The 13852-nt window shown below is 31.9% G+C and overlaps 3 protein-coding genes across 3 annotated transcripts in view; 1 reads left to right on the forward strand and 2 right to left on the reverse strand.

Moving 5' to 3' along the window:
* Nucleotides 1-5: 5 nt before the first annotated feature.
* On the reverse strand, nucleotides 6-5522 carry LOC113403125 (zinc finger protein PLAG1-like). Its single transcript, XM_026643578.2, has one exon. It carries the CDS (start codon nucleotides 5143-5145, stop codon nucleotides 3610-3612), a length of 1536 nt encoding a protein of 511 aa, XP_026499363.1. The 5' UTR covers nucleotides 5146-5522; the 3' UTR covers nucleotides 6-3609.
* Nucleotides 5523-6069: 547 nt separating this feature from the next.
* On the forward strand, nucleotides 6070-10018 carry Eloc (Elongin C). The gene is made up of 4 exons (XM_064218986.1): nucleotides 6070-6224; nucleotides 7949-8043; nucleotides 9136-9328; nucleotides 9839-10018. Exons 2-4 carry the CDS (start codon nucleotides 7953-7955, stop codon nucleotides 9978-9980), a joined length of 426 nt encoding a protein of 141 aa, XP_064075056.1. The 5' UTR covers nucleotides 6070-6224; nucleotides 7949-7952; the 3' UTR covers nucleotides 9981-10018.
* A 1646-nt stretch (nucleotides 10019-11664) lies between these two features.
* LOC113403108 (focal adhesion kinase 1) overlaps nucleotides 11665-13852 on the reverse strand; it is a 59560-nt gene continuing 57372 nt past the window's right edge. The window contains exon 28 of the mRNA XM_064219045.1: nucleotides 11665-13822. Coding sequence (XP_064075115.1) covers nucleotides 13237-13822 — 586 coding nt within the window. The 3' untranslated portion in view covers nucleotides 11665-13236. The remainder of the gene's footprint in view (nucleotides 13823-13852) is intronic.

The raw sequence follows: 13852 nt of genomic DNA on the forward strand, positions 1-13852 counted from the left end.
CCAAATTGATGTCCAAAATATTTATTACAATGAAGACCATATTACATTGTGTTATTATAAAACAGGTACAATGTTTAGAATTATTTAATAGGCGTTCCTGCGAGGATACTTGTGGTACACGTGTCCCTTTGTTTGTTAGTAATAATGTCAAACTACCTTTATTTTACAAGTAAAGTTAGCATAACTGTTTCAACTTATAATCGACTGATTTCAGACTGTAACGGGATTATTACACAATTTATTTATTTTTTATATATTCATAGTACGTTTAACATTTAATAAAAAATGCTTTAGTCGAAAAAAGCGTAACAAAATAGATTCTTTGTACATACATCGTAGATATCTAAAAATATTTTTTTTTTCTTTTGTTATAATTCAAACAACTAGATTTTTTTAAAGGCCCCTATGTTATGTACCATAATTACGTATACCTACGAATCAGTGTCGCATTCAGCTACGAGTAATCAATCTGCTGCGTAAAAATGATGTAGAACCGAAAATTTATTAACATTCTAAAATCTCTACTGAAAATTATATCTTGTGATGATTATTCGAAAAAGGTTTCAACTATACGTAACAAAATGTTTTTGATTTTTTTTTAATGTTTTTTCTTACTCGCAGTACTTTCGTTGCAGTTAACCGAACTTACACTTACATTTACATAAATAAAAAAAAAATATTCGAATTCTTACAATTGTAAACACAAAATAGAATTATGTAATTATTTGGTATTACACAACATATTTCCAATAAAAAAAAGATAAATACATATAATGAGTTAAACTCATTACCTGATTTAATAAAAACTGGAAAAGTAGAAATAGTAACAATAAAAATTATGCATAAAAATATTTTTTAAAAAGAAATAAAGTGAACACTTTGTGTTTCAAAAACAATATAGATTTACATTTTATCGTCTGTTGACTGCTGCTCAATAAATAAATGCCAACTTCTATGTACTCTAATATTTGATATTGAAGAACATCGGCAACAACAAATGGTCATACAAGTCTTTGATATGTAAAAAATTAAGGTCTCTTATTTATAATCTAGTTTTTTTAAATACAAAAATATATTGCATATATCGTTGTATATCTCTGTATAAATACTAAACAATATAGTATATAAATCCTGTGCTATAATTACTATTTGTACTCAGAATGGATCTGCACCTAGTTTTTTTTTTTATAAATATTATTTATTTATAAAAAAATAAAATATTATAAATTGGTAAATATCACTTGGTAAATTCTTACCTATTTGATAAAAACGCTGCTGTTGTATGACTAGTGGCTTAAGACTGATGTAGAAGAAAATTGAATGGTAATTTTATCATTAAAATCTTCAATGATTGCATCAATGTATGTTTAGTTACTGTCTCTCGTTTGAGGAAATTAGACAAACTTTTCTTTCCTATCTAAATGGTTACCTTTGTATATGTACATTTGCAATAATACTATTATTTTCGATTGATATTCTAAAATAGGCTGTATTGTAATGTATTTAAATATAAATATTATTAGTTAATATTTTGTTCTATACTGATTATACACATCGAAACGCTGAACATCTTTTGATTTAATATTCAAAAGTATAATATGAACACAGAATAATATAAACATTTACCAAAATATGTTTGGAATGGCCCTACGTTATGAAAGAAAATTATTAATTTTTTTTTTTTTTGTTCAATGAATTTTTTACACTTGTTATATTAAATCTACATGTCTCTGATCAGAATCGATGTCATTTACTCTGCTTTATTTCAAAATATAATCAAAGACAATTGCTAATTAATAACAAAAAGCAAAATGATATATAATTAAAATGATTTAAAAATAAAGATTTCGATATTGCAGCACACACTAACATTAATCGTTAACACAACAAGAATTATGTTAAGTGTTAACCAGCCCTCGGTTGCATGTATTTCTCAAAAAGAAAAAAAACTAACATTCTCTTTTCTCACTAACCTAATATAGTAATTAAATTTCTAGACGTAAGAATAAGTTTCAATTGAGGTAGATTAAATTTTTTACAGTCCTATTAACCTAAAAGATTAGAAATATTTACATATTCTATAATATGAAGCGTGTACAACATTGGATCCTTCTGTTTATTTCTCGCTGTTACTAGACGCCCAACATTGATAATGAATATTAATAATAATATTATACAATTAAACTTCACACTGCGATTTAAGTTGTAAAGATTTAAAAAAAAGTCAGAATCAACTAACGAATAATAACTAAAAGTTTTGAAATTTACTTAAAATCGGAAGATATTTTTGTTCAAAACGAATTTTCGAAATGACGAAGTGATTAATAGTTATCGCAGAGCAAGATAATCATGAAAAATATTTATTACGTATCTATATTACTCATTGATATTATTTTCACTTAATCCTTTATTTTTAAAAGTAATAAAATTACACCGAAAATATGTTCTCTGAAATTCTTTCGACATTGAAAAATTTATGTAAAACTTGAGAATAAATGTAAGGCACCTAATAAAGCTGTAACCCTTTCATTTCATTTCAATCGTACCAAGTCGTTTGAATTCCTACAACATTTTTTACAGACATCTTGACACACTCACCTAGTCTCGAAGTGAAACTTCCTACAAATTACATAATTTGGCTCATACTCCTAAAAATATGCTGAGACTATTTTATACGTTTCTCTTTTTCGTATAATAATACCAGTTTATTGTTGATAAATTCTAAATTGAAAACATCAAAATAAATATCTTTTGTTCATTTGAGCAAAAGAGATTTTTTTTTATTATTTTTCGTTTTTTTTTTGTCCAGAATTTAGGAATTTTGGCACATTTTATTTCAATCATCATTTAATATCAATGTACTTCGTTCTGCTTTAGACCCAATCATTTATTGTCTTAATGCTAAGGAAACACAGGGTGCTTCTGAGGTAAGTTAACTGAATGTTGTTTAGAGTTGTTTGAAACTAAACTGTAAAATAGAATAAAAATGATTCCCATATAATTAATTAGTCTCCATGGTATGTTTCATAATTGTTATTTATAATTGACAGATCTGATTTGAACCAACGATCATTTTTTAAGACTACTTCCAAAACAAGGATTATGCTCTTTGTTGTACTTGCTTCGCGTCGAAAAGCAGCACGCCTCTCTAAAACATATCATACAGCATACTGCTTTCAAGAGTCATAAACCTTCACACAAATCCTGCTCACTAACTACACAGTCCTAAAAAATATTAAATCAGAACTAAGAAGACATGGACTACGCGCGCTGTTAACCTTCTTATTGCTTACAGAGTTGGTCCCATTTATACTCTATAAACGTCATACATAAGCGCTATAAATAAACAATATACAATTCCGAAAGTACATACACGACTAGATAACATTCATGTAGAATTCGGAAATATTTTGGTATCCTGAGACAAATGCACAATTTGGCAAATTCCATCTGGATCATGCATTATTAAAGTCCAAAAGAAAGTCGTTATATGTATAACCACATCACTAATGGACTATTACAGATATTTTACAGCTTAGACCATCCTTACCTAATGAGGTAGTTCGGTATTGATATAAGCTAAATGCAGCTAATACGGTACAGGCGAGGCTAGTGTGGCGGCGGTGGGGGCGGAGGAGGCTTCGGACTCTGAGCCGTCTGGAAGGCCTGCGTGAATGCTGGCAGCCGCTGCTGCACGCGACCTTCCTCACTCACGAATGTAGGATCACGTTCTTCTAGCAACCCTAACATCTGACTCGATAATCCCGATGGCCCCTCCCCTGGGTCTATTAATAAAGATCGAACATTGCCAGGACCGAGCAAGTGCACATCCAATGGATCGGAAATAGGCTGCGTCGGCAAGTATGGCAAGTCGGACGGCGTTTGAGGATAAGGCGGTGGGACCATATATACTACCGGATATTCGAGAATTTCACTAGGAGATGGTGGACTCTCTAATTTTATGTCTAAGGGCTCCACTTTTATATCCAGATCTGTTGGTATTTCAACAATTATATCAGATTCGGGCACCTCTGTCTGACACTCCTGTATCTCCTCTTTAGGAGTAACAGTTTTCCAAATACCAAAATCGGTACTTTCTATTGGAAAATCAGTAAACGTATCCTCAAATGAAGAAGTTTCTGGGAGTGGGTCTTTCGAAGTACCTACAGCAGCAGACTTCCATGATTCATCTGGATGGGCATTTTTAACATGACGAACCAAATGATCTTTACGTCCAAATTTTTGTGGGCAGTATGGACATAAAAAATCACGTCTACCTGTATGAACAACGAGGTGTCGTCGAACATCTTTTGCTGTAAAAAATCTTCTGTCACAATGATCACAGGTAAACTTTTTATCTGTCTCGCTCTTAGGTGTGCGGCTCCCTGTATGAACTTTGAGATGATTCACTATATCTGGCTTTGTATTGAATACCTCATCACATATTTTACATTGTAAATTACCTTCTTCTGCAGAGTGTAATGCAGAATGTTTTCTATAGCTAAGCAGAGATGTATAAGACTTCCTACAATCTGGCCGCTCACATTTAAAAAGTTTTTTAACAGGATTATGCACCCTTACATGATTAGTAAGATGATCTTTACGATTAAAAGTCTTACCGCAAACAGTACAAGCAAAAGCTCTCGCCTCGCTGTGTATGAGACTGTGGCGCACAAGTTTAAATTTAGAATTAAAACGCTTATCACACAATTCACAAGAGAATGGAAGCTCACCAGTATGGGACAGGACATGTTGGCTGAGCTTACCAGGGCTAGAGAATCGTTTGTCACAGGTCGTGCAGACGTGTCGCTTGCTGCGGTCGCGGCGAGGGCGGCGCTCGGGCGCAGCGCTGCTGCCACTGGCCTGGCTTGGCGCGCTGGAGCCACCGGCGCCGCCCACCGCACTGTCGGGCTTCTTGGGCGGCAGTGTGGGCACTCTACGAGCGAACTTGACGGTGCGAAAGGTATGCTTGACGCTGCGGCCAGTGCCGCTACGAGCGACGTATTCCAGCTTCGTGGGCAGCTGTGAGGCAGGTGGCGCTATGAATGTCTTCTGCGGGGCGGCCGTACGTTGGCCGCCCGTCTCCTCCGTGAACTGGGAACCGCTCTCCGCACCTTCTCTTGGGTTCGGTGGCGGACTGGCCATCTCGCGCACATTTTTAACGCTCTTACCCTATATCTCCCTATGTTTATCACGCGTCGATATAGTTACGGCTCCGCGGTAACGCTGGTCCGTCGTGATGGCAGAAAACATTTCTGTCACATTGACGGTCTGGAAGCCCTTTTTCGTATTCGTGTCACATGGTTCTCGCGGAATTTCTGGAGTTTGTCCTAGATTCCCGTTAGTGCTCGATTCATACTAAACTCTTCACAATTCTATTTGAATGAAAATAGCACAGAAGGTAAGAAATATTAAGTGAATTTGACTTTTTTCAAAGAAATACGTAGCGGTTGACATCGAAATGTCAAAATAATGAAATGAAGCCAAAAAGCCATGTCAAAAAAAATCCGCCGATTCGTCGTCGACGGCTCCTTGTTAAGTGATGCCATTTTTTTATTAAAAAAATTTACTTTATATTATAATTATATATTATACTAGTAGAAAAATTGTCATTGTTAATTACTAATAAAACATGTATTTAAGGTTATAAACAATCCATTGCAGGAATTATCGAAAAATTATTTTTTAAACTTAATCCTAAAAGGAAATATTAAATACTTAAATAATATTTCATTCGAATATAAATGTTAATGAATATAATAGTCAATTGGTAATAAAATCTATTAGACTATTTCTTAGGGTTATTTCAATATATTGGTATGACTTATAAACTTGTAAAATAAGATTTTGAAATATTCGTATTTAGTTATCTTATCGATGAATAATTTATTTTGTAATAATAAAGCAAGAATTTATATATATATATAAATTCTTGCTTTGTATAATATTATTAAATATATATATTCGAAGAGTTTTTTTTAATTTGTCATAATATTTTTTTCCATTCTTTGAAGCAGTTTATAGAAATTATAGTTATTACACTAACAAATGGCAACACATAATTCCTTTATGTCATATAAAATTTGTCAAATCTAATAACCTGAATCATTAGATGATTAAGTTTTATTTATAACAAAATAAGACCTACCTATCTCTTAACAGCAAAGTAGTATATTAATTTCTAGTTACCGATATTTCAGTGAAGCAAATATATTAAATAAAGGGTGAGTTTAATTTGTATTTAGAAAAAAGATTTCAAGTTACATTGTTTAGAAAAATGTTAAAAATAAATTTTTCGCCAGTATATCCATATCAATCGTATGGTCTTTCAAAAATAAATAACTGCATTTTTTTGTTTTTAGTTTTATTTGGATGAAAAATAATCATAAAATTTAAGAATTATTATTGAGAATTTTGTAGATGTTGTAATAATAAATTTTTCATTGTACTGTTAATCCTATTGAACAATGCTTCAGACATTATATAAAATAATTTGTTAATTAATAATTATGGAAATAACAAACCAAGCTTAATTACATATTACTAATTTATAATTTTATCAATACAAAATATGATGCTTAATTATTGATATTTGTTTTGGTGCCATAGATACACAATATGGGGTCAAAGGTGAATACTAGTAGTTATTATCATATATTGTTTTGGACCTTTTAAAACAACCTTTTTAAAACATCTTCAAATTATTCAATCAAATTACTGGTACATTAACATTTAATGTACATTTAAAACCGTTTATGGTGACATTGTTTAGAACAACATATCAGTTATATTGACCAAAATCAAAGGTCCCGGCTGAATGCTATATAACTGTCTTATCAAAAATATTGCTTTGAACGACATTGCTTACTACAAAATACCGCATTAAACAACCACAGTTGGCTAATGTTTTTGGAGAATTATATCTGTAGAACAACAAGCTGAAGAAGAAGAAAATGACGAACTGATGAACAAATTACAGTGGCAACTTTAAATGATGATCTCAATGTTGTTAGTGTATTATGCAAGATTGTTCTTTTTAATAAACAGTTTCACATGCAGGGAAATTATAACGATATGCTGATTAAACTCCGAAGTGAATTGCAAAATGTGTATACAAGACAAAAGTGTTCTAAACTAAAATTACAGATTTTATACATACAGGAAAATGACATTGTTCTTTCTTAATATGTATGATTTGATTGAAATAAACGAAATATAATTTAATTTCATTCATTTATATATTTTGCCTATTAATACCTATGACCTACACATTCAATAATACCACATCATAAAAAAATAAGCATCACTGGTTGTTACGACTATCGGTTTTTACGACTAAATATGAGTAGTCCCTTCAATATCGTTATAACAGATTTTGACTGTATTTAAAATTAATACTACATCATATTTTATTTCCAGTATAGATTTATTATCTTAAATTTATTTTTTTTATTTTATTGATAGGCTTAGGCAACATGTACGTAATACCTATAATGTAACATTTATTCATATTTGCAAAATATTTATGTTTAGCCATAAAATGAGTGATCACTTGGTGGACCTAACAAGGCCTAAATAAAACATTGTTACCAGTAGTAGTAGTAAGGGATAATCATATTTCTGTATATATATTGAATTGCTTTAATATAGACATTGTTAGGCATCCTGTATAATTTATTCTTGGATGCAAAATATAAGTCACTGGGTGGTGTTGTGTAGAGTCTGTGTGATGAGTGTTGGCTTGTTTTAAGTTCAGCTTAAAGTGAATTTTCGGCATCACTACTGGCTCAGGTATTATTCAGTATGTAGTGGCTTAATGTTATTTGATTATTTGAGAAAATAGACATACAGTCTTAACTGAACAAACAAAATAATTGTTCAAAGATTATATTTCTGATTATTTTTATTTTATTATTATTTTAAATTTTCTTAATTATTTAAATTTCAGAAGAATGTCTGATGTCGGATCTGCCCTGCCATCTGCGGCACCCTCAGCCGTTAGCGTCGGTGATGAGCAACGCTCCAGTGCTGCTGCTGGTTCTGGTAATATATTATTTATTTTAACAGATTACACATTTACAACTTTGTATGTTAGAGTTCGATTTTATAATTTTTACTTAACACAGTTATTGCAATAGTGTAGTCAGGAAACCTACGCTTGATTAAAATGTATGTAAGATATTCTTGAGAAGTGGATATATGTCAAATTACCCTTTATTAAGGTTTAATATTGCTAATATTAATACTGCTTTTAATGAGAAAAAATTGTTTGTATATTTGGCAGTTAAGGTAAAATTGTCTTTGAATAATCACATAATCCCAAATTGACAATACTGAGATATATTTACATGGTATAAAATAAATTTGCTTCCTGCCATCTAAAATTAAAGATCTAACCATACTACTAAATTTTTTGTTTCACAACACAATGGATTTTAATGCGGTTTTCAGGAGTGTTTCAAGAGGAAGATAATAATGCATAAATACAATGCATTCATATTGTAGTCGAGAATTTCCACTTTCTTGGCTGCAATAAAATAAGAAATTTCCTTTTTATGTTTCTTCTTCTATAAATAAGTATATAGACCCTTATTGAAGTCACGTGAAGCCAGGACATGTAGCTGCCAATTCATTCTTTAATTTTCTAGCTTACAGCTATTTCAAAATGTTTCATAATTTTTTTTGTCTACTTCTTACTATCTAAACTAAGTTATTTTTTCCTGTTTTACACAATTTGTAACATTTCAACCAATAAAAGATAAGTTCTGTCAAAATCACTTTAATTCAATGTGAAAAATTATTAACTAACATGGAAATTAAATAAATTATGTTACTTTTGAATCACTATTTAAAAAGCCATGAAATATAATTAATTTTTACTAATGTAGGATAAGGTTAGGTACATGTTCTTTTGAATGAAACCATAATTCTGAAAGCTTCTAAAACAGCGGAAAATTATGAATTTTAAAAAAGAAAATCCTTAATAACTTATATTGTACTATATGCCCTTTGTCTTGTTATTGTTTATACCTGAGAAGGTCCCAGTATAGATGTGAGCTTAAATATTTATCACAGGTTTCATAGGTGCATTAGGTTAAAAATCTATAGTAATCTCTGAGTTCTAATTGTTAACAGGCACAGAGGAGAAAGTTTATGGTGGGTGTGAGGGACCAGATGCTATGTATGTAAAGCTGGTGTCGTCTGATGGACACGAGTTCATAGTGAAACGGGAGCATGCTCTCACATCTGGTACAATCAAGGCCATGCTGAGTGGACCTGGCCAGTTTGCTGAGAATGAGGCCAATGAAGTGAACTTCAGGGAGATACCGTAAGTACAAAGAATAATTTATGGGTGGGTTCATGTTATTCTAGCACTAAGCAAAAAATCTTTGAATGGATGGGTTCTGGTTCGAATGAAGCCCGAGATAGTTTAGTAAGGAATAGTTTTTTTTTGGGATAGCACAGATAATTTACTACAATCGATTAATATAATATTACATATAAGAAAACTCTACATCGAATAAATTTACAAACTTTTCAGTGTTGGACAAAAGGGTCCCATTTCATACAGTACAACACATCTATTTACAAGTGTTGTAATTTTTTTGATTGATATTGACTATTTATTTTCCAATACTATAATCAACAAAGCAACAATATTGTCTATGGTTTTTGAAATTGAATAAAAAAAATTGTGTTAAGTATTTTTAATCTAAATGTACTTTATTTAAATCTAGATTAAATTTACTTAAAGTTATAAAAACAACCAAAATTATCAATTTTTGGTTGTCTTTGTTACTTTTAGAGATTTTCTTAACAATAGTGTTCTGTTTCACAGGTCGCACGTCTTGCAAAAGGTTTGTATGTACTTTACATACAAGGTCCGCTACACAAACTCCTCAACAGAGATCCCCGAGTTCCCCATCGCTCCAGAAATCGCTCTCGAACTCCTCATGGCTGCTAATTTCCTCGACTGTTAATATGTGTAACAACAGAATAAAGTTATATGTCTTTTTCTAAGTGGCCTATTTATTTATTTAAATTTTGGTTCTATATTACAACATATTAACTATCTAGTAAATCTTGAAATATATTTGGAATGTTTGATATTAAACAAGTTCAATTATTTATGTTACTAAAATAGGAGTAAAAATTAAATGGTCAAGCAACTATAATGTTACAGTTTCATATTAATATTTTATTTTATGTCGTATGTTTCAATTAGCTGACACTCGTTACAGAAATAAAAAAAAATTGACCATAGATACGGAAAATCGTTGTAGTTTTGGACTTTATGTACTTAATGTATTTAAACAATAATTATCCGTTGAAATGGTCGCTGGTATTAAATGTTATCCAAACCTATTATAACCATAGAGTGATGCGAAAACATTCTAAGGTAGCCATTAACCGTTAATAATTCAAATTAAGAAGAAAAAGGCACTTTTGAAATTTATGTTAGGAAGTTTGTTTTAAATTAACAGTTTTTGATTAAACGCTTATTTTGTATCCGATAAGTACACAAGTACTATTTCAAAAACTTGAAACTCTTATTAATATATTTGTTTCATGTAAGTGTTGCAATTTTAGAGGCTCATTTTTATTTTTAACAGTAGTAATATTACGGAGTTTTTAATATATTATTTAACAGATCGAAGATTTGGGGTAGAATAATTACATAGTCAAGCTAGATACGAGCTAATATTTTAATCGTAATAGATGATAATATGTCAAGCTCTCAAATTTTAGATTTATTTTACTATTATTAGTTTTAAACTAAATTACCCTTGCTATTTACAAGAAATAACGTGTAATTTAGCGCATTAGTCACTTTTATTATTAATAATTAGTAACGAACATTTGTTTTATGTGTCTCATAACGTGCTTGAATTTATACTTTTTGTCTATTAAATTAGAATTGAAAACGGCTTGTCTTTTATTTATTTATATTTTATACTTTACTTACTACTTTTTACTTTGTTACTTCTCCTCTACACTGGGTATGTTTATGACTAATTCAATAATGCCTGTTTTCTATTTTCAAGAAACGATTAGTTATTTTATGTATCGTAGAATTCAATGTAAAATATATGAGGCGTAATTCAAAAACTGGGTAAAACTGAGCTTATTACTTACGTATTAAAAGGCTACGAACGGATAGTAGGTCTACATAGATATATCAATTTGACGATTCCGGTTTCCGTAAGCAAAACGAATCGTTTCTTAAATCTAGTTAACGGGCTTTAGCTATAAGGGTCATCTTTGAGTATTTATTGAAAGATTAAAATCCAAGAATTTCATCATATCATTAATTATAAAATCAAAGCCGTAAATAAGCATTTCAAGTGAAGCTAAAAAACAAACGGTTACCAATCGAATTAAAAAAATCCTTTAAATTATTTCAGCCTCGTCGGCGATTGTCAATTGTGATTGACCAACTAAACAGGAAGTAATATATTTATTATAAGTCTTATTAAATTATTTTCATAATTTTTCAAATTCATTTTAATTCATAATCATTATTCATTTATAATGATCAGTTCATTATCATTTGAAATGCTGATTGCCAGCTATTTTGAAGCCTGTTATAGTGTTGCCATTTTGTTTTAATAAATGGATATTAAGACTGGATGGTTTGGAACCGAGTTAAAATGAAAGACATAATTTGACCTGTCCTTTATTCAGTTTAATGCATAAACAAAATCCGGTCCACGTCATATAGGATATTTGTAAAATAATCTCGACCAGCTCACGACTACGATACAGGGACTAAGAGCTTGTTTACAATATCATATACTTTGGAATGACATCCTGCTTACTCTAAACACATTATAAAACAACTTTACAAATTAAACCGAGAAGATTCTTCAATAAATAAATTCTGATACAATTGTACAACTAATCAAATAAACGAATCTACCTCTACAAAATTCCGTCTGAGATCTACGCTTATAATAAAACTTTGGATAAAAGTTAAAATAATTATGGACAATCGATTTGTTTTGTACATTTTTACAAAGAAAAATATATTCATTTCAGTTAAAATACTGAGTACGAATTTGTCGAGAAAATAAATGCAATGTTGTGACAGATTACGCACCTTAAATAATAATATACATTTTTTTTAATACAGTAACATTACAAAATAATACTAGAATATATTATAATCATAAAACGATGTTTAATATTTATTGTTCTGAGGCAGTTTTGATTCATTATGAATAAAATATGAGCTTGTCTGGATTGCATGAGTTAATTTATATATAAAAAAATATGATGACCCACAAATGTTACAAACAACTGCTGTCACATTGACAACTTCATTTTTTTTATACGAATCCTTCAAATGTAAGCAAAAGTGTAATTTCGTGGATAACATTTTTATTATTATTGTTTATGGGCAATGTAATAACAGATAAATTATAATCTGTTATATTATGAATAATTATGTTTGAAACGAGGTCTAATATGAAAATTGGGATATATTGTAAATGAATAATATACACATAGTTCTGTATGATATAGATATGTAGACCAACAATTTATGAAGCGTCACGTTAATACGATTATAAATTTAACTTGAAGCGAAACAATGCCGATGATATGTTACGTTAATGTATCTATATGTTTTTTTTAACCAAAATGATTATTGGATTGTTTAGACTTAAAAAAGAAAACAAAATCAAATTTGACTCTTTTTAACACTTGTAAATAAATTTAAATTTTTAATGATCTCTTTACAAACCAAAATCATATATTTTTTTCATTAAACAAATGAGGGTTGCTAAAGTTTGTTTTCAAAAGTTTAGGCATCTTATTAAACAATATTCAACTTGTTAAATCACATGACTCTGTCGATACTTCTTATACGAAAACATTTAAATTACATAAACTCCGAATGTCCAATAAATGAATCTTAGTTTATAACAGTACATATACATAGACGTATAGTCGAGGAGTAAATTTTGGCTAAATCATAAAATCCACAACATTCGCTAAGACATTGAGCAAACGAGAGATTGTCTTTATGAAGCTTCTAAATAGATCTAAAGTAAAAAAAATCTTAAGCGGCATTGTATACTTCAGTATAAAGTAAACCCATTGATTATCTGTAAGTACTAGTCACTATGCGTCATAGCCTCGCAACAGTAAAGCCTCCGACCTCCCGAGGAGACAACGTCAAACAAACTGGCACTACAAGCGAACTAAAATCGATCCCTCCGGTCGCCGTCCGTCTCAGCCCCGGTCGCCGGGAGCGACGTTCTGATCGACCGGGACCGGCTTCTTGCCGACCGCGTACACTGGCGACTCGATCTTTCCCGATATCGCCTGGACGCGACTCTTGACCGACTCCAGAGGCGCCAGGTCGACCTTGGACTCGTCGCACGACTGCGAGTGCTGGAAAGGCACGCCCTCGTTTCCGTAAACGTGCTGCGGCTCCCGGACGTTGCCGTACAAGTTGTAGTTGTGAATCAGCGTGGACACCCGGTTGGAGGAGGCCGGCAGACTGCTGTGTTCCTTGGGCGCAGGATCGGAAGGCTCCAGCCGGGCCGGAGCGACGGTGACGGGCCGGTCGATCCGGAAGTCCGGTCGCGGTGGTTCGTCGGCGGGCTCTGGGTTCTGCGGTGTGAGCGTGCGACATTGCGGCGCGTACACCTGGTTCTGCGAGCTGAGGGTCTGGTTGCGCGGGGCGCAGGCCGGGCCTTCGTCGGCGAGGGCGGAACGCCAGTCCACGTGCGGGTGTCGCTCGCGGATGCAATCGACTACATCCAGGAGGTTCTTGGCGTCCATGGCTAGCACGTGCGCGGCTGCCAGCATGCTCCTAAGGAATTGGACATTTATATCGTTTAGC

The sequence above is a fragment of the Vanessa tameamea genome, chromosome 25 (genome assembly GCF_037043105.1).
Source record: "Vanessa tameamea isolate UH-Manoa-2023 chromosome 25, ilVanTame1 primary haplotype, whole genome shotgun sequence".
NCBI classification, from domain to species: Eukaryota; Metazoa; Arthropoda; class Insecta; order Lepidoptera; family Nymphalidae; genus Vanessa; species Vanessa tameamea.

Coding starts and splice junctions, on each gene's coding strand:
- LOC113403125 (XM_026643578.2), bottom strand. CDS start 5,145: ATGGCCAGTCCGCCACCGAACCCAAGAGAAGGTGCGGAGAGCGGTTCC.
- Eloc (XM_064218986.1), top strand. CDS start 7,953: ATGTCTGATGTCGGATCTGCCCTGCCATCTGCGGCACCCTCAGCCGTT. Junction 8,044..9,135: donor CAGTGCTGCTGCTGGTTCTG/GTAATATATTAT, acceptor AATTGTTAACAG/GCACAGAGGAGAAAGTTTAT. Junction 9,329..9,838: donor GTGAACTTCAGGGAGATACC/GTAAGTACAAAG, acceptor TCTGTTTCACAG/GTCGCACGTCTTGCAAAAGG.